The sequence below is a fragment of the Typopeltis vanoorti genome, chromosome 24 (genome assembly GCF_054136105.1).
Source record: "Typopeltis vanoorti isolate ZY-2024b chromosome 24, IOZ_Tvanoo_1.0, whole genome shotgun sequence".
In the NCBI taxonomy this organism is placed as follows: Eukaryota; Metazoa; Arthropoda; class Arachnida; order Uropygi; family Thelyphonidae; genus Typopeltis; species Typopeltis vanoorti.
Window position 1 is genome coordinate 68,767,690 of NC_143572.1, and position 23,886 is coordinate 68,791,575.

At 36.8% G+C, this 23,886-nt stretch overlaps 1 protein-coding gene across 1 annotated transcript in view; it reads right to left on the reverse strand.

The window, feature by feature from the left end:
• Positions 1-246: 246 nt before the first annotated feature.
• The window catches only part of LOC150093385 (uncharacterized), a 334,426-nt gene continuing 310,786 nt past the window's right edge, over positions 247-23,886 (reverse strand). The window contains exons 17-19 of the mRNA XM_090414082.1: positions 22,199-22,288; positions 22,044-22,094; positions 247-7,666 (exon numbers count right to left, since the gene is read on the reverse strand). Of these exons, the coding sequence (XP_090270208.1) occupies positions 7,575-7,666; positions 22,044-22,094; positions 22,199-22,288 (233 nt within the window). The 3' untranslated portion in view covers positions 247-7,574. The remainder of the gene's footprint in view (positions 7,667-22,043; positions 22,095-22,198; positions 22,289-23,886) is intronic.

Sequence of the window (23,886 nt, forward strand, 5' to 3'; positions counted from 1 at the left end):
GACAATTGCAAACATCCATGCCTATGGTAGGATTCGAACCTGCAGCCTTTTGGCTGGAGAGCGGAAAGCGTAACCACTCGGCCAACCAGGCTGGCAATTGTTACTGTTGTGTACTATACTGTTTTTTTTTAAAGTAATTGTAGATAAAATCTTTTAAATTCTATTTTGTATAATAAAAGTGTAATAAATGCTCTAATATTCTATTTTTAGTCAGTGTTATTGGTCAAGATTGTCAAAAAAATAGTATTCTGTTAGAGAAAGTAAAAACTTTATTTCTTTACAAAACAATATGAAATAGTTGACACAGGTTCACAGTTATGTAAGAAAAACATTGATGGTTTCGAATCTGTCTGATAAATTTGTTGGCACTTTGTAAATAGCACAGAAGTTCTGTACTTAATATAGTATAATGATGTAATTATATTACTGTCCAATATACAAAAGGTTAAGCATTTATAATATAAAAGTGCATAATAACCAATGCTGAATATAAATGCATTTAAAAAAGATGTGAGTGCCTTTGAATTAAATATTACTTCATTGTATTTTCTAGTTTACATGACCATTAAATATACAAAATTTAATAGACATGTAGAGAAATGGCATACAGAATAAAATTAACAGTAAATATTGTTTGAGAACATTGAATATGAAAGCTAAAATGCCATAAAGAAAAAATGATATAATGATGAAATAAGTTTTAGGTATACGAAATTTTTGGCTCACTTATGTCCTTTTTTGTGAATGCTTGACTTTGTGAAATGTAATGTCACACATTCATACTTCATGCATCTTCCAGCTTTTCTCTTAAAAACTCCATTGCTTTAAACAATTATTACACTTTTGTTTGAATATAAATGTTAATTAAAATTGGAAACAATGTTCTAATACAAAACCAATCCCATTATATGGCATTAAAAGAACAAAGCTAAATTTTATGCTATTCATTTTGCACTAATAAATGGTTTGCAAATGCAGTCAGCTTAATCATTGATTGTTTAATCAAGAAATATTGGTTTGGATATCAAATTAGTGGTTACTGGATTGGTTACTGGCTTTCTGATAGAAATCAGAGAAAGTTTTAGAGAAGATTACAATGTAGGAATTATAATGTAGAAAGATTTCAAGTAGAGTTCCAGAGCGTTCAGTACTGGGACCATTACTGTTCAATCTTTATATCAATGATATATTGTTACAGGACTACAGGGAGATATTCAATTGTTTGCCGGTGATGTGAAGCTTGGGAGGGTTATTAGGAATATTGCTGATATTTTGACTCTTGAAGATGACTTGAATAAGATGGAAAGGTGAGCAATTAATGCATGGAGATGTCAGTTTAACGTAACACTAAATGTAATATTTTAAAATTTGGGTTCCACATATTTGGTGGAGTTATACTTGATGAAGTGGAGGAAGCCAGGTATCTTGGAGTGATTGCAGATAGAAATTTGAAGTTCAGAGAACATATTGCAATATTGAGGAGGACATTGACCACAAGAGATAAAGGAGTAGTGTTCCCCATTGCATAAAGCTTTGATCAGGTCAAATCTGCATTTCTGTGCTCAGATCTGGTCACTGTGATTTGAATGAAGTAACCTTGGATTGGGTGTAAAAGACAGAAGACAGAAAACAAAAATAATCTTTATCGGGACTGTACAATGTGGATTATGAGGATGGGCTGAGGGCATGTAGACTGCAGTTTGGTGGATAGAAGACAAAGGGGGATATGATTGAGACATTTAAACTGTTCAAGGGTTATTATTGGATTAACACTGGGAAGATTTTTCATATATTACAGAACAAGGGAAAGGACAAGGGGCCATTCCTGGAAGTTGCAAAAGGAATTAGTTAATTTTTCAAGTGACTATCTAAATAAAGTGAGCAAATGTAACCTGATATCCTGCTGCTTCTGATAAATCCATTATTATTATTACTATCATTATGAATGTACTTCCAAGGAGTCCAAGAACTTGTTATTGCTCCTTGAACACACTGAAGATGTGCTCACAACATCTAATGGGAGCCCATTTCACACCTCATTACCCTGAGTTCTACTGCCACCATTCATGAACTGCAAAATCTCACTTGTGTCTATAGTGTACCTATCACTTATTTTATTTAATAATTTCTACAGTGTCTTCACTCCAACATCATTCTAACCCATTCCAACTTAATAAATTTTAATTAATTACTTTTAGCTTGCACCATGTGGGCAAACACATGTCAATGTCAGCAAGTTGCAGAGGCATATTTGTTTAGCATGTCTATAGTGCAGTCACTAAATAAGGCATCAAAGGACATCTTACATGTGAGGCAGATCAAAGACTCTGGAGGAAGAATATTAAGGAGGGATGTGGATATAAGAAACAGATGGAGAATATACTTTGAAGGGCTTTTGAATGAGGTAAATGCGAGGACTCACAGAGAAGATGGGCAGCCTTATGAGGGAATGGTCAGAACGTCAGTAGAGTGGAAGTGAAGGAGGCTATAAAGAGGATGAAGAATGGAAAATCAGTGGGCCCTTGATAGGATCCAAGTGGAGGAATGGAAGGCACTGGGGGAAGAGGGAATTGACCTGCTGTGGGACCTGTTCATAAAAGTTTGCCAACAAGAAAATATACCTGAGGAGTGGAGAGAAAGTATTCTTGTTCCCATCTACAAGGGGGAAGCAGATGCACAAGACTAAGAATTACAGAGGAATAAAGTTGATGTTCCATACAATGAAAATCCTAGAAAGGGTTCTTAATGGAAGACTGAGGAAGGAGGTGGAGATTGCAAAGGAGAAATTTGGCTTCATGCCTGGTCGATTGACGACAGATGCTATCTTTGGGTTATGGCAGATGATAGAAAAATTTTGAGAGAAACAATGGGAGCTACATCTGGTGTTTATTGATCTGGAGAAAGCGTACGATAGAGATCAAAACTAACAGAAACAATAGATGAACTCAAAACAATCAAACACAGAATAGCGATAGGATGGACCACCATGAGAAAATTACAGAAAATCTGGAAAACAAACAAGATATCTAAACAAGCCAAAATCAAATTATATGAAGCAATAATTATACCAACAGTCATCTATGGAGCAGAAGCGTGGACAGTTAAAAAAAGAGAGGAGAAAAAACTGCTGACATTTGAAATGAAATGCTTAAGAAAAATAAATAGAACAAGTTGGATAGAAAAGAAAACAAACATCACAGTCAGACAAGAACTATTGTATAAAAAGACAATAATAGAAAAAATTAGAAAACAACAACTGAGATGGTTTGGACACACTGTACGCATGGATGCAGACAGACTTCCTAACGTCCTGATCAATACTTTTCCAACTGAAAAAAGAAGACCTGGAAGACCAAGAATTACCTGGCTGAAATTAATAAAGAACATCTCTGGATGCAGAACATATAAGGAACTTTTTCGAACAGCAAGGAATAGAGAAGACTGGAAGATCCTGCTCAAGAGAAGACTCAACCTGTCTTAGACGGAAGAGAAGTAGTAGTAGTATAGTATGTACCAACATTAGAATATTTTATTTCGTAAATGCTTTAAAGATAAGTAAAAAACATATATTTTGAAACTTTACATTTTTAACTTTTAAATGGTACTGGCCAAAAGGGTTGTTAATGTGGATTTTATTATCGTATTTGGTTGGTAAACAGTGTTTTGGCATTGTATGGCCTGTGTCGCTCCTGCCAAAATTAGTTCCAAAAGTGACTCCTGTGATCGTTGCATTACCCACCGCTTCTGTTGCCTGGACTCTGCATCATCACTCTTCATGCAGTAAACACAAGTTATGTGCTTGTGGTGGTAGCAGAACATAACTAGTGAATTTTAGTGTAGATAAGTACTTTTCTGATTAATAAATAATTAAGACTGATTTCAGTGAAAGTTATAAAACCCTTGTTTAAAATGACTGAATAATAGAAGAGTATAAAACAGAAATATGAACAAGAAATGAGAGTGTTTAACCAACAATGGGAGGACTATTTTAACTGAAACAATGTGCAAAGGAAACTTAGAAACACTTTATAATGATTTGGAGAATAGGTTTGAGAAACTAAAAAAGTTAAAGCCATGTTTTGAATTTCTTGTGAATCCTTGTGTGATTGATGTCATCAACAATGGATGTCCTGTTGTTGCACCTTTTACCATGGATGTTGCTTTGATAGAGACAGAGCTTATTGAACTGCAAGAAGATGTGGGTTTGAAGCTAGTACATAAAAGCTTATCTGTAATTGACTTTTGGAAACAAATCCCAGAAGCAAAGTATCTCAATCTTCAGAAAACTGGCTTCCGACTACTCTCTGTTTTTGAGACAACTTACTGCTGTGAATTTCTCTTCTCTGTAATGAAATTTGTCAAGTGCTATCCCCATTAACAGCCACCTCACCGAGCTTTTTAGAACAGTTTTGACATCCTACTACCCAGATTTTAAACTATTAACTGCACAAAGGAAGAATCAATCAAAGCCTTCAATGAGTAGAGATTAAACATATTCTTCTTTGGTGAGTAGGACTACTATATAGTTGTATTTTTTATTATTTATGAAAACAATTTTAAAATAATATTTTCTGTGGCTCTTGAACATTCAAAAATGTATTATATGCTGCTCTTATTACTGAAGAATTTGCCCACCCCTGACATATGCTAAGAAAACTGTGGCTCTGAGGAAAAATAACATCAGCAGGATGGAGGTATCAAAGATGAGAATGCTTAGGTGGATGTGTAGTGTGACCAGAAAGGATCGTTTGAGAAATTACTATGCAAGGAGAACAGTAAAAGTTATGAACTTAGAAGCGAAGATATAGGAAGTAAGGTTGAGATGGCTTGGTAATGTGATGAAGAGGGAAGATGAGTATGTGGGAAGAAAGGTCATGCAGATATATGTGCAGGGGGAGGAGGAACTGTGGGTGGCCAAAGAAGAGATGGAGGGAGCTGGTATAGGAGGATTTCAGGATGAAGAACTCAGATGTGGTTACAGCCCAAGACAAGAGGATGTGTAGGAGACTCAAACAGCGACCCTACTTAAGCATGAGCACAGACTACCACATACATTGAGACTGGAAGCTTGCATACAAAATGTTTTTTCATGCATACATGGGAAGGCAAAAATCAGAGGGAATATTGATTAGAACATTTGTAATATTGATTAGAACACTTCAAGATCTGTGAAATGGAGAAGAATGGAATACTATCATCAGCAAAACAAAGGTTAGTATTTGAGATAAATTAAAGATCATTCATGTATAGGAGGGAGATAGACAGTATGTGAAAGAATAGAGCTCTGTAGCAGTCTTACATTGTTATTGTTATTTTTGTACAGGCACCTCCATGGAGTCTGAAGACTCACTGTGGGAGATCCAAACTATCCACACAATCTATCATATCTCTCTTTGATCCCATTACAGATAAAGCACTCACAACTGATTCGGGCAACCCATTCCACTCATAACTCTCCAAGCAAAAATGTAGTTCTCACGTCTCTACTAACCACACCTTTATTCAACTTCCAGGGATGACCCTTTGTTCTGGTCCCCTCTAGCCAAATGATGAAACATTTTCCATGCAATGATTCAATAAAATCCTTTAAGCAACTTGAATGCTTCTATCATGATTAAACTTAAATTAAATAGCCTAGTCAGAGGCATTGCCATTTCCCTTGCACATTCTCACAATATCCGAGCTGATATCCCATCTATTCCCACAGTTGTATTTACATTGAGATTCTGCAATGTCCTAAGAACCTCCAATTCATCCATCTCTGTTCCAATAATATATCCTTATTAGTTTTCCGTTAGGTTAATGGGATGAGATATCACTGTGGGTATTAAGTGAATGTGTTAGGTATTCACATCTGGTGTCACTAGATGCTGAATGGTCATCCCATACCTCATAGTGCTACAAGACTTTACTGCCAAAAGACAATCACAAATAGTGGGACAATGACAAGCATCCATGCACACAGCAGGATTTGAACCCACAGCCGCCTCTTGGTTGGAGAGCAGATACGATAACTACTCAGCCGACTAGGCAGGCGTAAAGGTAAGGAAATTGGTGAGGAAGGCAGAGCACAGTGTGATTTTTTGCCAAGTAGGCAGCTATTCTTGGCTGCCTACTTGGAAATTTCAAGAGTGACAACACAGGTTTTGCAAACCTTTCTGTTGTATGTGTATATGGATGAGAATGTAGGCAGGGTGATTTATTGCAAATTGAGGATAGTTATTGTTAATTAACTGGTGGGTTTCTGCATGGTGAAGAAGTTGACTGATAACGATCTTTTTCATTATGTTAGATAAAAATAAGGTGAGTGAGGGTAATGCATTTAATAGAACTTTTTTTATCACTTTTTTTTTTTGAAAGGGGCTGAATATACTCTTGCATCCATGTTACAGAAGATGGCAGTCAAGTAGGATAGAGTACTGAGGTAAAACATAAGATGTGTGGTGTTAAACCATGGAGCACAAAAGGCATATTACTGTTTATATGATATGATAGACTGCAGAGAAAGATTAACCATTCTATTGTAGTAACTTGGGTTAAGGAAAAGCCAGTCCACTTATCGAGTCCTAATATTACTTTTATTTTAGTTTATGAACTTCCTCTTCATTCTTCCACTTCTCTTAAAAAATGAATAAATAAATAAATTTACCGTTAAATTTTGAGTTTTTCTTATTTCATACATTATGTAAATAATTTTGTTTTCTAAATTTTTAGTATTAATATGATAATACTGATTAATTAGAAACTGAAAGCAATGCATTAAAGAAAGAAAAAAATGAAACTCAGAAAACAGAAAAACTTAAATTTATTATCCTTCATAATATGAAAATAAACATCGGTACTCTATCTCTCACACACACTACTCACTACTTACACTCTACTCAACCACTCACTCTCTCTCACACACACATGCCCTTCTCAGCAGTTCTCATTTTGATTTAATTTTTTATTTCCCCTCCCCATTTTAAATTAAAATTTTTCACAAATCCCCAAAACCTACTTATGTTTATTTCCATTTGAAAAAAGTCAAAAGCTTCATCATCATCATTTTTTTTTACAGTATGCACATTTTTTTTAGTTTAGATAATATTCCCCTTTTCCTAATGACCAACTCATAACATCATCACCAACACCACTGAAATGAATCTTGGTTTGAAAATCTGTTTTTATTATTTTATGAACCTCTAAGTATACTCAACAAGAATGCAATTTTGTTTTACATTTTTCTCATTTTTAGTGATATTTTCATTAAGATAGACCATTTTGCATTTTGCAGAGTGAGCAAACTTAATAACATTGATTTGTTTCATTCACTTTGAATGCTTCGGGCTGGATAAATTCTGGTTAAATTTGATATTTTGCGATGTCAAGTTTTCAAGTTATTTCAATACTGGTTTATATTGGACAGTCACAGTAAGAAAAATTTTTTGTGTGATATAAGTGAGCCACCAAGTCCTGATATATCTTACTATTGCGGTACAAAACAGAATTTATACAAAGCTGACAAGATTGTTTGCTACTGAAACAAACAAATCTATCGATCCATATATATACACAATAACATTACAACATGATTAAACATGTATATTCATAATGTACAGCATACTGAATAGAGATAAGACTGCAAAAGATGACACAAGTGATGTAGTTCCACTGCATGCTATACCTGAAAGTAAATACTGAAGTCTTAAACAAATATTATAAAACTTATATTATATAATAAATTTAAATATATACTAGAGCTTCAGTTTGCACATCACTGATAAAACATCAAAAACCAAACAGATAAATAAAAATACGAAACATTGTGTCCTTCGATTGGAAAGACCTGAGTTTGATTCTCGTCATGATGAGAGGAATTTTTATATGGGCTTTTTCATTTGAAGGGGTGAGTTATCTGATCTCGTATGGAGGTAACAGGGTTTCTTCTTCTAGAAACTTGGGTTTTTTCATCCTGCATACAGGCAAACTGGCCATGAGAATACATGTAATTTACAGATAACAAATACTGTTGTTGGTAGTTGTAGATTCCAAAATTGCTGATTCCAAAAACAATTGTAGAATTGACACTGAAGACTTTTTACAGTACATGGCAGGAAGGGAGAGAACAAGGGGCTCATTCATGGAAACTGTGTAAGACTGGTTAGCAAGGATGTTAGGCATCAGGACTAAGAGGTAGAAAGGCTTATGTGTTTGCAGTTCATAATTAATATTTATTTAACTTATTGCTGATATTTTATTTTATGTTATATCCACTATCTTCAAAGTACAAAACAGTTTGTCACTGTATGTGAACAGCAACAATTAGTTAACAGTGGGACCAGTTTAAAAATTGGAACAGACAACACAAGTAGCTAAACACAAGACAACATAAGGAGCTAAAGTCCTAATCGGTGGTATCTTTTGTTGGATTAAAAGAGAATTAACAAGTATTAATTTAATCTTAAAATAACTGTCTCCTAGATTTTTGGTAAAATCCACTTAATTTATATAATTTTGCATTGCTGAAGTGAAGCCTTTTGGCTCTTTATTTTAGTGATACAACCATACTTGTTGAGTTTTGGGGAATGTTTTAAAGTTGATTCCAAAAACAGCCTGACTAATCTACTTCACATCAATTGCCTTAGTATCCCATAATGCAAAGCACACTTCCTTTTCAGGTGTGTATATTCAGTAAATATTTTGACCTTTATTGAAGTCAAAATGAATCTGGGAATATATTATTATTATTATTATTATTATTATCCAGGCCTCCATGGAGTCAAAAGACTCATCATGGGAGGTCATTTTTAGGAAACACAAAGTTTATCATATCACTCCTTGAACTCAATGACTGTTCCCGCTCCAACCACTCTCTCAGGCAATGCATTCCATGGTTCAACCACCCTCCACGCAAAGAAACCACTCCTCACCCTCTTGCACACAGCCTCCTTTCATAACTTCCAGGGATGGCCCTTTGTCATCGCTCCTTCCTGCCATTCCACAAAGTGAAAGTACTCTCCAATGTCTACCCTGTAACTGCCTCTCAACAGTTTAAAAGTGTCGATCATATCACCTCTCCTTCTTCTATCCACCAAACTCTGCAGTTCACATTCTCTCAGTCGATCCTCATAACTCATATTGTAACCTAACCTGAAACCATCTTTGTTATCCCTTTCCTGTAGCCTTTCCACAGTCAATTTATCCCCTTCAAATTCTGGGGACCAAATCTGAGAACAATAGTCTAAGTGTGGTCTAATCAGAGTCTTACAACGGAATGATAACGCTTTTATCTCTGCAGGTCAGTGTCCTTCTCAGTATTGAAGCAATCTTCTGAGTTACCCTCACCACCTTTGCAATATGCTTCCTGAATTTCAGCTTTCTATCAATCATCACCCCCAGATCTCTTGTCTCCTCTACCTTCTTCAGTAAAGCTCCTCCAATCGAGTATGCATCCTCCCATTGATGGATCCCAAACCTCAAGACTTTACATTTTGCTGCATTGAATTGAAATCCCCATTCATTTGCCCATCTGTCTAGTTTATTCAAATCCTCTTGCAGGGATGCCACATCTGCACTATTACTGATAACCCTTCCCAGTTTCACATCATCTGCAAACAATTGAGTGTCCCCTTGCAATCCATTGACATTATCATTGATATAATGGTTGAACAATACAGGTCCCAGTACTGAGCCCTGCGGAACCTCACTTGTAACCTTCTGCTTCCTTGATATTGCCCCACCATACACAACTCTCTGATACCTATCAGTCAGCTAATCCTGAATTCATTTGACTAACCTGACATTTAAACCCATGTGCTGCAACTTAAATATCAGCTTATCATGTGGCACCCTGTCAAACACCTTTGGAAAATCCAAAAATATGGCAGTAAATGCCTTTCCCTCATCAACTGCTCTTGTCACTTTATTATAAAAGGCAATCATATTACTAAATCAAGAGCACTCCTTAACAAATCCATGTTGATTGTCACAGATAACGTTACCCTCATCTGCCCAACACTGTATATAGTCCCTCACTAATTTCTCCAAGCCCTTGACAACTACTGATGACACACAAACAGGCCTATAATTAGACACTTCCAGTCTACTACTCCCCTTATGAAGTGGCACTATCTTACCTTCCTTCCATTCCCCGAGTACCTTTCTCGCAGCGAGACTTTTATTGAAAAGCCAGGTCAATGGAGCTGTCAGTTCTTTAGCACATTCTCGCAAAACCCGTGGTGAAATACCATCCACTCCAACATGTTTACTGGTATCCCAAATACTCAGTATTTGGAACACACTCTCCTCTTGCACCTCTAAACCCTGAACCTGCCCTATCCCTCTAGTATTAAAACCTCCTCCAGGATGAAATACTTCAATAAAGTGCTCATTGAACAACTCCACTATGTCCTCTGCATCAGTCACTCTATTCCCATTTTTATCCCGCAATGTCATTCTTCCACAATCGTTTCTCTGGCTACTGGCCACATAGCTAAAAAATTCCTTAGAATTTTCTTTGGATCTTAGTGCCAATCTCTTTTCATATTCCAGTTTTGCCTTCCTCACCATTCTGGTCACTCTCCTGGCCTGCGTCTTATATTCTTTGTGTATCTGTCCTCCATCCCTCTCCTTATCTCCTAATATACAAGTAGATTAGTCGAAAGATACTTCACATGAAAACTATGTTTGCTTACACTTGGGTAAGAATTAAAACAAGAATATAAAATCTTGTTTAGTCTAATATACTTTATAACCAAGTAAAAAAACTGTATATCCCTTGTGATTAAACACAAGCAAATGGTGACAATAATGATAATAGGTAACAGTAGTGAGATTATTTTATTTTGTAATAGTCTGCCAGAACACTAGCTTGTGTTGGAAAGTCATGAATGAAATAGTATTATGGCTGCTGTTTTTTTCTTAGTGGAGAATGGATCTCATCCTGTGGGTCATTATTAGTAGGAAGCCATTTGTGTGTGTGTGGGGGGGGAATATTTTTAGTAATTTGGCCAATACACTTATTTTGCATTAATATATTATGCTACAACCCACTATTTATCTGATCACATCAGGAAGATAAGTTGCTGTTCTGTTAATTGAAAGGTCTTGGATAATTAAGTACAGTTATATGGTGCTATGAGAAGTTGGGTAGGTTAGATTAGGTTAGGTCATTTAATTAAGGGTTATTTTGATGGTTCGATGAACGGGTGGTTTCTGTAGTAGTAAACCTCTACTAAGACCTACTTCTATGAATTGATAATAGGATAAGTAAGATTGATATGGTAGAAAGCTATAATAGTAATTTTAGAAATGAAATGACAACACAGATAATAAAATAACTAAAATAATTTAATTATTATTTCCTATATTTTGCCAAAATCAAGTTGTTATTATTATTATTATTAGCATTTGACCTCCATGGATTCAGAGACTCATCGTGGGAGATACTCACTACTGTATACAATGCTCATCCATCCGCGTCTTAAACTGATTCAATGTGTCCCTATCCACAACACACTCAGGCAATGCATTCCACTCGCCAACCACCCTCCATGCAAAGAACCTGCCTCTCACTCCCTTGCTCACACCCTCCTTATACAGTTTCCAGCAATGGCCTCTTGTTCTACTCCCCTCTCCCATTCTTTGAAAAATCTCTTCCATGTCTACCTGATAACAACCCCTGACCAGCTTATATGTCTCAGGTAACAACAAGCAAGTAAAGAAATGTGCACACAAGCACTACATGAGTAAGAGAAACTAATGGGAAGAAACAATACCAGTCTTTAAGTTACACATTGTGCCAAATGGGTTGGGCATTCTTGGATGTTGGGAATATCTCAGATTTGAGATAGTTTTATGCATCCAGACTTATTTAAGTTAGAACTGTTTATTAAAGGTAGAGGTGGATTCAAGCAACAGTCTTGTATTTACTTCTGTAAAATATTATTATTATTACGGGACATAGCCCTACACTTATCCCGAAATGTTCTGATGACAATAACATGATCGAGATGGCTCACACCCCATTAATGCCCCCCCCACCCCTCTTTCCCATAAATCCCTTCCTTTTCCCAAAGTGTCCTTAAGTATAATAATATATATATGTATATATATATTATTTAAAAAAAAATACGGGTTTTTCTAATTTAATTTTCCCACCTTGCCTCAACACCCCCTCCCCCACGTTTCCTACCCCTTTAACGGCCTAACAGCAGAAGTATGGAGAACGAAGACATCCTAACATCCAAACAAGGTATGTACAAAATTTCTTCCTCTATTAGTCTGCATATATTTACCTCTAAAATATCTCAAATTTGAGATATTTTAGAGGTAAATATATGCTTATAATGCCCTAAAAATTCTTGAGTAAAAAGCCAATGTATTTAAAATAAGGGACACTCCTAAATGAAAACAAGCTATAATAATTGTATATTAATTGTATAAAAAGCTATAATAACTGTATAAATAATAATTATTATTACACCTTTCATGTAGTTGGCAGACACATCATGGGAAGTTCCTTCAACTGACAACATATTTAGTATACTGATTCTTAAAATCTTTAATACCCCTTGCATTAACAACACATTTTGGTAATGTGTTCCATTCACTGACAATTCCCCATATATATATAAAAAAAAAAAATCTTCATCACACTCTTACATAATTTTGAGGGATGACCTCTGGTTTTTTCCCTTCTTGCCTTCTACTCTTTTTATAATCTCCTCTGTATTAATCTTAATCCAATGTAATCCTCTCACTAACTGAAATGTTTCTATCATATCACCTCTTTCCCTCCTATCCACTAAACTCTGCAATCCACATTTCTTTAACCTCTCCATAGCCAGCAATCCAAAGTCCTGTTATTATCTTAGTCACTCATCTCTGGACCCTCTCCAATGTTTCCACATCACACTGAAAACCAGGTGATCAGATTTGCGGTCTGACCAGTGCTTTATACAATGGGTCAACCACGTCTTTATTCCTTCATATTAGAGTACTTCTTATGATGGTAGCACTAGGATGTGCAGCCTTTGCAATACTAGCAATATGTCCTCTAAACTTCGGTCTACTGTCAACAATCACTCCAAAATATTGAATCTCATCCACTTTCTGCAGTATGGCACCATCAATACAGTACATAGCCTTATATTTCTGCACTCCAAAAGGCAACACCTTGCACTTATTAATATTAAAACTACAAACCCACTTTTTTGTCCAAGTCAAAAGTCTATTCAAATCTTCCAGAAGGGAATTAACACCAGCAGTGCTACTTATAATTGTCCCCAACTTTGCTTCATCAGCAAACAACTGATCCTCTGTCAATCCACATGATATATCATTTACAAATAGCAGGGACCCAAGAACAAAACCCTGGAGCATACCCTTCTTTTTTGATACACTGCTCCATCATACATAACTTGATGGTATAGACTCAGAGCCAATCGCCAATCCATCTAACCAATATGGGCTAGAGGGATTCGTAGTGTGTAGTGTTTGTAAAAGCTGATAAGATAAGTGTATTTTCAGTTATCGTTGATAAATTTACTTTAATATTGCGTAGTTTTGTTTGCCTTAAATATCTTAGTGCATCTTTTGTGTGTTTTTGGTGTTCTATAATTTATAATTTGATATAATACGTTACTAGTAAGTATGGCTCCAGTACGAAGGAAAATGGCGGCCAGTAATGATGGTTCGCCATCTTCTTTCAAGAATGGTAATATAAAGGAGATAATTCTGTATACTATCTGCGAAATGTACGTTTTGCGGAGTGCAGTCGGAGTGTGGTTAGATGATGATAATAAAGGAGTGAATGTGTGTAGAAAATGTAGGGAGAATGAGGAAATGAAGTGTATTTCGGATCGTGAGTGCGATATTTTTGTCAAACTTCAGAATGAAGAAAATAGGGATATGACAAGAAACGACAAAGTTGTACCAGAGAATTGTGAGAGTGTGAATGTAGAAAGTGTGAATGATAGTATTAATGGTTTTACAGAGAATAAAAAAGATGAGATAGATGAGATCGCGTTGATGAATGGTGCGATACAAAGAGCAAAACAGCAGCTAGAGCAATGAGCAAAAGTCGACTGAATGAACCAGCCAATAACAAAAAGTATGACAGGAAAAATAGGCGTATGAGTGTGAACATGAACAAAATGAAGGATAGAGTGCTGTATGGAGACTCGTTAGTACGAGGTGTGTTAGTAGAGGATTTGACAAAATCGTACCAACCTGGTGCAACCATAAAGGATGTAACTGAGTCTATTAGAAAGCAAAAGGAAAGGGTGAAAGAAATGATTGTTGTGGCAGGTATGAATGATTTGAAAGGAGATAAAATGGAAATGACAGAAGACCTGAATGAATTGTTTGAGGTAGCAAAAGAAAAGAGTGAGAGAGTTAGAATGATTAGACTTTTGCCACGGTATGACAGTGAAATGTTTAAAAGGAGGGCCATAATTGCGAATAACTTTATGCATGGGTTATGTATGACGAGTGGTGTGGAATTTGTGGACGTGTGGAGTGAGTTTGATGGGCGAAAGGATCTATATAAGATGGATGGCTTGCATTTGAACGGTTACGGTGTAAGGAGACTTGAGAAAGTGTTGCTGAATGTAGTGGATGTTCAAATTCAGGGAAACTAGATTTATTAAGGGGGGAGGAGTAGATATACAGTCCTTAGGGAGGCAGTTGAATGTATGAATGAATATAATAAGCCCGAGCGAATAAGGACAACAAATCAGAGTGGGATAGTTAATATAAGGCATCAAGGTAGGGTTGGGGCAAATGGGGGTCTTAAATTCATGTACACTAATGCTAGGAGTATTAGGAACAAGAAGGAAGAGTTTTTGGCCATGGTTGGCACTTCCAGACCACAGGTTATTGGTATTAGTGAATCATGGCTGACTGTAGATGATATAGCTAGTGGGATTGAATGTGATGGGTATAGTGTGTTCAGGAATGACAGGGAGAATAAAATGGGGGGGAGGAGTATTGTTGATGATAGCTGATGAGCTGCAGCCAAGGAGAACAGAAGTTGAATTGCAGGATAGAGAAAAGAGCACATTTGAGGCCATTTTGGTGTGAGATTGTGGCTAGCAGAACTAAATATTCAATTGGGTGCTGCTATAGACCAGGTGATGGAAAAGATGGTTGTGACAGTATGCATAAGCAAATAGAAGAAATGAGTGGAAGGAAGGTAATTATTATGGGAGATTTCAACTATGGTCGCATTGATTGGAGTGAGGAGAGGACACATGGGAGGAAGGAATTGGATTTTATGCAGTTATTAAAGGATAACTATCTGCGACAGCATGTAATGGAAAATACTAGGGGTCAGAGAGTGCTTGACCTAGTAATTACATCTGAGGATTTGGCTGTAACAAATATGACCACATTGCCACCAATTGGTGAGCGTGATCATAGGGTCTTGACTTGAGAGGTGGCTAAAGGTGTGGAATTTTCAATTAAGACAGGGTACATGTGGAATTATCGGGCTGGTAAGTATGACAAGCTTAGGAGTTTGATTAGTTCAGTGCCATGGCATGTACAACTGCAAGGGCTAGAAGTTGATAGTGCATGGGAGACAGTTAAGAAGTGCTTGCATGAAGCAATGGCTGACTGTATACCTAGAGTCCGAATAATAAATTAAGTAGGGGTTAAATGGATGAATAGCGCCATTAAGCTTGAGCTGCAAAAAAAGAAACAACTATGGAGGGAATTTAAGGAGAAAGGTGACCGGCAGGCACATGAACGGTATAAAGCACAGGCCAGAAGGGTAACGAGTGTGGTAAGAAAAACAAAACTGGATTATGAAAGAACATTGGCTATGCAGGCTAAAGAGAATCCTAAACAGTTTTTAATATGTAGCAAGTAAAAGGAAAAATGTACATGGCAGAATGATTTTAAAGCATGTCGATGGTATGGAGGTAACTGAATCAGTTGATATAGTTGAGTTACTGAGTGAGCACTTTGCAAGAATATATCATCCAGGTGGTGACATTGCAGAAACGAATAAACCAGTAGATTATACGGGAATTGTGGTGAATGAAGTGGAGGTGAGTAGTCTATTGCATAACCTCAATGTCACCACATCTGTGGGATTGGATGGTATACCATCTCGTGTCGTATGAGAAGCAGCTAAAGAATTGTCAGTATCCTTGACCATTTTGTTTAATTTGAGTCTTGGGTCTGGGTTAGTCCCGAGGGGGTGGAAAGAGGGGAAAATATTTCCACTGCATAAAGGCAGTTCCAAGACTGCTGTTGTAAATTACCGACCGATTAGCATATCAGGAATCATTGTCAAGGTCTTAGAAAAATTAGTCAAGAAAAGAATACAGGATTGGATAGATGAAATTGGGATATTGTATGGGGGACAACATGGTTTTGTGAAGGGTAGATCATGCCTCAGTAACTTGCTCATGTTTTATAACACAGTGACGGCTGAACTGGATAGGGGTAATGGGTTTACAGTGATACTACTGGACCTTGCCAAGGCCTTTTACAGGATACCACATGGAACCCTAATCAGTAAACTGGAACAGATGGGGATAGATATAGGGTTGGTGAGATGGATAGGAGGGTGGTTGAAGGAGAGATACCAGAGAGTTGTTTATTCAGGAGTGGAGTCTAAAAGACGGCTTGTGACTGGTGGTGTGCCGCAGGGCTCTGTTCTTGGACCACTGCTTTTCAATTTGTTCATCAATGATATAGGAAAGGATCTGAGAGGAAGTGTTCACTTGTTTGCTGATGATGCAAAGTTGGGTAGAGCAATTGTGAGTGCACAGGATGTCAAAATTTTACAGGATGATTTGGATAGTTTGGAGGACTGGGCTAGGAAAAATGGATGTCAATTTAATGTGGCAACGTGTAAGGTTATGCACTTTGGGGTGAAAAGAATAGCAGCAGTATATCGCATTGGTGGAACCGTACTCCAGGAGATTGATGAGGCCAGGGATTTGGGAGTGTTGGTGGATAGGGAATTGAAGTTTTGGGGGCACATTGCAAAAATGACTAAATCAGATCATCAAATCACTTGGCTTCTGAAAAATACTTTAACATGCAGAGACAAACAAGTTGTTGTTCCTCTGTATCGAGCCTTGATAAGATCCCATCTGGACTACTGTGCACCAGGGTTTCTTCGTGATGGGGAGGAAGTGGAGAGGGTCCAGAGACGAGTGACCAAGATGATAGCAGGTCTGTGGAATGAACCTTATGAGAATAGGTTGAAGATTTGTGGGTTGCAGAAATTGGTCGATAGGTGAAGGAGGGATGATATGATTGAGACATTCAAATTACTGAAGGGTTTCTATAAGATTGATCCAGAAGATATTTTTGAAAATATGACTGGTGGTGGGAGGACTAGGGGCCATGCATGGAAGCTGGGCAAGAGCATGGTTGACAAGGGTGTTAGAGCTAGGTTTTTTACTTGGAGAGTGGTGAATGAGTGGAATAAGCTTCCAGAGTCTGTTGTGGGTGCTACGACCGTGAATGAGTTCAAGGCAAGGTATGATAGACACTGTGTCAATGTCGAATAGTTGTACTTGACATGATGAGCATGATTGGCAACTGGTATAGGTAAATATGACTTCTCCATTACTTCCATCTTAGTATCACCACCTCTGGGTCTGGCTCCCACTGATGAGACATCAATAAAGGTTGAAACTGGTCTGGATAGTGGCCTTTCCCTTAATTCATAGCATTATACATGTCCGCAAGGAGATGTGCTTTGCATTATGGGAGATACTAAGGCAAGTGAGGAGAACTTATACCACCTTTACCATGAGTTGCCCCAGTATTGAATATACTTCAGGCGAAAAACTTTGTTTGCTTACACTTGGATAAAGGATTAAACCAAATATATAATTGGTCAAATCATATTGCCTTATCAACTTCAAGCTTACTTATTTCCACATATACCTTCAGCTCACTCACAATTAAGCCATCCTCTTCTATGTCCTCTACACTTCAGATTTTCATGATTTCACCCTGATGAGGATGTAACACCGTTATGTATTGTTTACTGAATACCTTAATTATGTTACTATTCTATCATTTTTATTTATTAACATAATCTTATCATAATCACTAAATATATGAAGAGCCAAAGGCTTCAATTCGGCGACATAACTTATTTAAGTTAGAGGATATTACATCCCATATTGTTTCTTAGCCGAATAAGAAACTCAAAGAGTTTCATGCCGAATATAGAAACTATATAAAGTTTGGTGATTCCAAGCGTAAGCAAATACCTGGATAGTGCAGCAACTGACCCTTAAGGTAGTGCAAGCTGAGGCAACTCATAGCAAAGGTGGAGCAAGTTCCGATCACTATTCTTGATATTTACCCATAATGTGAACTTAGCTTCTGTAGAACAGTATACAGCTCCTAGGAGCTAAGTTCACATTATGGGTAAATATCAAGAATAGTGATCGGAACTTGCTCCACCTTTGCTATGAGTTGCCTCAGCTTGCACTACCTTAAGGGTCAGTTGCTGTACTACCCAGGTATTTGCTTATGATTGGAATCGCCGAACTTTATATAGTTTCTATATTCGGCATGAAACTCTTTGAGTTTCTTATATTCGGCTAAGAAACAATATGGGATGTAATATCCTTTAACTTAAATAACTTATCATAATCGTTTTTCTACTTTCCACATGTCTAAAAAACTCTCTCGAGATTTTATTGACTGATTTGCTAATTTCTGCTAATACAGTAGTTTTGCTGTTTTCTTACTAACTGAGTCACCTCACCTTCTTAGCTTGCTCTTTATACTCCTTATGCATTTGATCGCTATCATTATTCATCTTGTGTTGCCTCCACAATATCTTATTCTTCCAAATTTCATGCATAATCTACTCTACTTATTCATCCATTTCATCTACTTTATTCAGTATTTTGACCTTCAGAATACATTCACACATTGATGTTGTTAAATATCTTTTGGTTAGTTCCCATGCAGCATTTATTTCTCACCCACTTAACATCTTATTTCACACAATAGCTCCAAGCTGTCTCCTAAGCTTTTGATAAACACCAGCATTCAGCATTCTAATTCCATGTATATCCTTTCCTCATAGACATCTTCATATGGCTAGTCACAACCTAGGTGGTTACTTCATGATCATTCTCACCAACTGGAGGCAAGTACAAAACTCCACTCACAATCACATCCTGTGATGAAATGATCAGATCTAAAACTCTCTATCCTAGTGTGATCTCTACATTCTGCCTGAGATAGCTGTCTCTCAGTAACTCAGAATATTAATTTTCCTTATTTCCAAATGCCATCTCTTCATTCCGATCTATACAGCCATAATTAAAATTACCCTTCCCTTGTTCACTAATCCAAGTTGCTTATACATTTCTTCATCACTACCCTCCACATTTCCTGGCCTATAGCAGCATCCAACTAAATATCATTTCCTGTCAACCTCCACCTCACACCATACTGACTCAAAACCATTGCCACTATTTACATCTCACATCTCCACTTTGCATGAACATAATTCACCTTCTATCATCAACAGCATCTCTCTCTCTCTCCCCTTCTCTTCTTTTCCTGTCTTTTTCTCACAGAGAGAAACCCTCATCCTTCCATTTCTATTTCTATTTCCATCAGGATCATCCTTTTCCAACTATGTTTTGCTTAAAAATTTTTGGGTAGGTAAACTCTTACTTTCAATGAAATCATTTCATCTCCTTATTCCTGATGCTTCTGGTATTTGTAAATAAATATAGCAATTAACTTTTAGGTTTATAATGTCCTGCCCATGCCATTTGTGAGATGTGATTTCCCCACACCTATCTATTCAAAACTGCCTTTATCACCACTTAACCTATCTATCTCTTTAGACACAACTACATCCCATTCCCACACTGACATCCTCAAACACATATCCACTATTACTTCCAGCATCCACTCTCCTTATATAGGGTGTCCCAAAATTCACACAAGAAGTAATTTTGATAGAAAACACAGGTTTTTAATTAAAAATTGTAATTTCTTATTGATTCATAAAGTATACAGTATAGGGTTATGCATGGAATAGCATGTCGGGTAAATGGCCTCCACGGCTTTGCTGGCACATACGCACTCTTTTGTCGAAATTTTCCATGACCGTTTTGCATAAATGTGGCTGAATTTCGTTGATACAGCGCTCAATTTCCTCCTTCAAGGTGTGGGTGGTTGTGGGCTTGTTGGCATAAACCTTAGACTTCAAAAAACCCCAAAGAAAGAAAGTCCAACGGCATTAAAGTCACATGATCTGGGCGGCCAATTTTGATCACCAAAATGGGAAATGACACGACCAAGAAATGACTCATACAGTAATTGAATTGTTTCTCAGGCTGTATGGCATGCGGCACCGTCTTGTTGAAACCACATGTCATCCACATCGATATCTTGCAATTTAGGCACAAAAAACTGGATTATCATGTCGCGATAGCGAGCACCATTAACTGTTATTGCCTTACCAGCCGCATTTTCGAAGAAGAATGGACCAATGATGCCTCCAGCCCAAAATCCGCACCAAACAGTGACACGTTGTGGATGCATTTGTTTCTCAACAATCACTCGTGGATTTTCTGAACCCCAAATGCAACAATTTTTTCGATTAATGAAGCCATCAAGATGAAAATGAGCCTCATCGCTGAAGATGATTTTGTTCGAAAAATAAGCATCCACTTGTTGTTGTTCCATAATCCATTCAACAAACTCTCTTCACTGTGTGTGTGTGGTCAGTAGGCTTCAGTTCTTGAGTCAATTGAACTTTGTAAGCATAAAGATGCAAATCTTTCATGAGAATACACTGTAGGGAGCTTCTCGAAATGCCCAATTCAAGACCACGGTGCCGAATTGATGTTCCTGGACTCTCAGCAACACTCGCACGAACTGCTTTGATGTTTTCTGTTGAATGACTTGTTGAAGGACAGCCAGAGTGTATAAGATCACTAATTGATCCAGTTTCCTTGAATTTTTTAATTAATATTTTCACAGTTGATGAAGTTAAATCACTATTCCGACCATATTTTGTACGAAAGTTGCAAACTGTAGCTGCCAAACCTTCATTATTTTTAAAATATTGCTCAACAATGAAAATGCATTGTGCTCCATTTTTAATAACCCTGAACTGTCAGCTGTCACGCTGTCTTCTTTTTCTCGTTGGCAACACTATCGCACAAATGGCGCTAAATTTAAATCTTGCGTGAATTTTGGGACACCCTGTACTATGTCTCCTTGTCCCCCCCCCCATTTTCCTGTCCATCGGGAATTCTCTTTCTATCATTATCACTCCTAGTACTGTTCTCATTTACAATAACTTCAGTCTCACCAGTTCGGTTTTCCTGATCTCTTGCTTAACCTCTTACTTCTGCTCTCTTGCTCACATCACTCATTCTTCCTTGCTGCAATGGTCTCTCTAACTGACTCTGATACTTCTGGCATCAGTATAGATAAATTGCTTACAATTACCTTTTCACCTTAAAAATAAAGCTGTCAAGAATTTATATTCTTGATTTCATCCTGAATCCAAGGGTAAGCAAAGAAAGTTTGCATGTGAAGTAATTTCACATCTGGGTTACTTGTATATAGAGGCTAATGACTTCACATCTATTGCCTTAGTATTCCATAATGTATTATTATACATTATGTATAGTAATACATAATGCATAATTCTATGGATTATGGGAAGGGCCATTATCCAGATCAGTTTTGAGCTTTATTCAGGTCTCATCAGTGGGAACCAGACCCAGAAGGGATACCAAGGTTGAAGTAATGCAGAAGTCATATTTTGCTTCTTATTACTAAAATACTCTGGATTAGAGATAGACATTGAAAGATTTTTTCACTTGGTATATCTGTTATGTGCCATATATGTTCTTGAGAATATGCAGTAGAAAATGATGATAACATGTTCTTAAACAAATGAAAACATCACATTTTAATAAAGTGAATTAATAAAGCAAGCTGGCAAAGATATTTAACTTGCAGTAAATGAATATCTATTACCCAATTTTAAATAAATTTAAATGTGGTTATTCTAGCAGTTTATTATAGCTTACCTTCGTGTGCCACAGTAAATTTAATTTGGTTGCTTGACCTACACCTTTGATCTGAAAGAATGATACACCATTGTATTGGTGGAAATATAGCATGAATAAATTATAAAAGAGTAATGTATCTTTAAATTCTTAAATCTGAAGCAGATAAAATTTACCATTGCATTTTGGCTCAGAATAAGAATCAGAAGTTCCACCTTTACCAATCACAGCAAAGTAAAATGGATCACAGTTGTGAAGTTTGCGCCCTGCACACAATACCAAAAACAAAATATTAGTAAAAAAAATGCATAGGTTTTGAAGTATAGTATATATCTATATATATGCCATTTTTTAATAAGATCCTTAGAAAATGTTAAGGACCTTAACTAGGGTTGTTTGAAAAGTTTGATAAATTTCCAATAGACGCTGACACAATTCGTTCATTCATACCAGTGTCAGCATGTATCATCTTTTCATGACCCCTGGCAAAATTTTAGCCATTGTGACACGTAGTTCTCTTTTGGCAAACATTTAAAATGACCATGTTTGCATTTTTCATAAAAATGGAGAAAAACAAGTTTCATGCAGTGATAAAACACTTGTGAATGATACACCATTTTTGAAGAAGTGGACAGCTGTGCAGATCAAAGCCGAGTTAAATGCAGCATTAAAAACTATTTATTTTTGGATAATGAGTTTAAACGTGGTTGTAAGTCCATCGAAGATGAAGCATGCACTGGATGCCCAACTGAGGTCACTATGAAGGAAATGATTGACAAAATCCATGGTATCATTATGGAAAACCACCGAGTGAAGGTGCATGAGACTGCTGAGATTGTAGGCATCTCAACTGAATGGGTGTATAATATTGTGCACGAAAAATTGCACATGAAAAAGCTGTGTGCACGATGGGTACCACGATTGTTGACTGTCAATCAAAAACGCATGCGAAAAGACATTTCAACGCAGTGTTTGGCAAAGTTTAATTGCAATTTGCAGGATTTTTTGCATCAATGGGTGACTGTAGATGAATATTTTATCACCACCACTACACACCCGAGTCCAAGCAGCAGTCAAAACAGTTGCAATGCCCAGTGAAAGGGCACCAAAAAAAAGTGAAGACCGTTTCGTCACCTGAATGTCAGAATGTTTTTTGGGATTTCCAAGGAATTATCATGATAGACTATTTGGAAAAGGGTAAGACAATAACAAGAGTCTATTATGCATCGTTGTTGGGCCATTTAAAAGAAGAACTGAAGAAAAAAATGGCCAAGATTGCTGCACAAAAAAAGTGCTCTTTCATCAAGAGCCAATGCACCATCCCACACATTAGCCGTCACAATGGCAAAATTGCACGAATTGAGGTTCAAATTGGTTCCACATCCACCGTATTTGGTCCCATGTGACTTCTTCTTGTTCCCAAACTTAAACATTTGGCTCAGAGAGAAAAAAAATTCTTCAAACAAGGATGTTATCAAGGCTGTCAATGACTATTTTGCACAATTTGACAAATCCTACTTTTTAGATGGGATGAAAAAATTGGAAACTTGCTAGACCAAATGTTGAGAAATAAAGGTGAAATAAAGCTGAGACTATGTTGAGAAATAAAAGTGATTTTTTTCCAAAAAAATGTGTTTAACTTATTTTTTTACCAAACTTTTCAAACAACCCTCGTATAATAAATAGTAAAAAGTAGATCATGTTGACAATTTAATAGGATAAAGACAACATTAATTTCTTGTGTTGTCTTCAGTGATGATTAAATGACTCCAGTATTTTCTTTACATCACAGAGGTCTTATCAGAGATAGCATAAAGGATTGTAACACACACACACACACACATGGTCAACATATTAGACACAT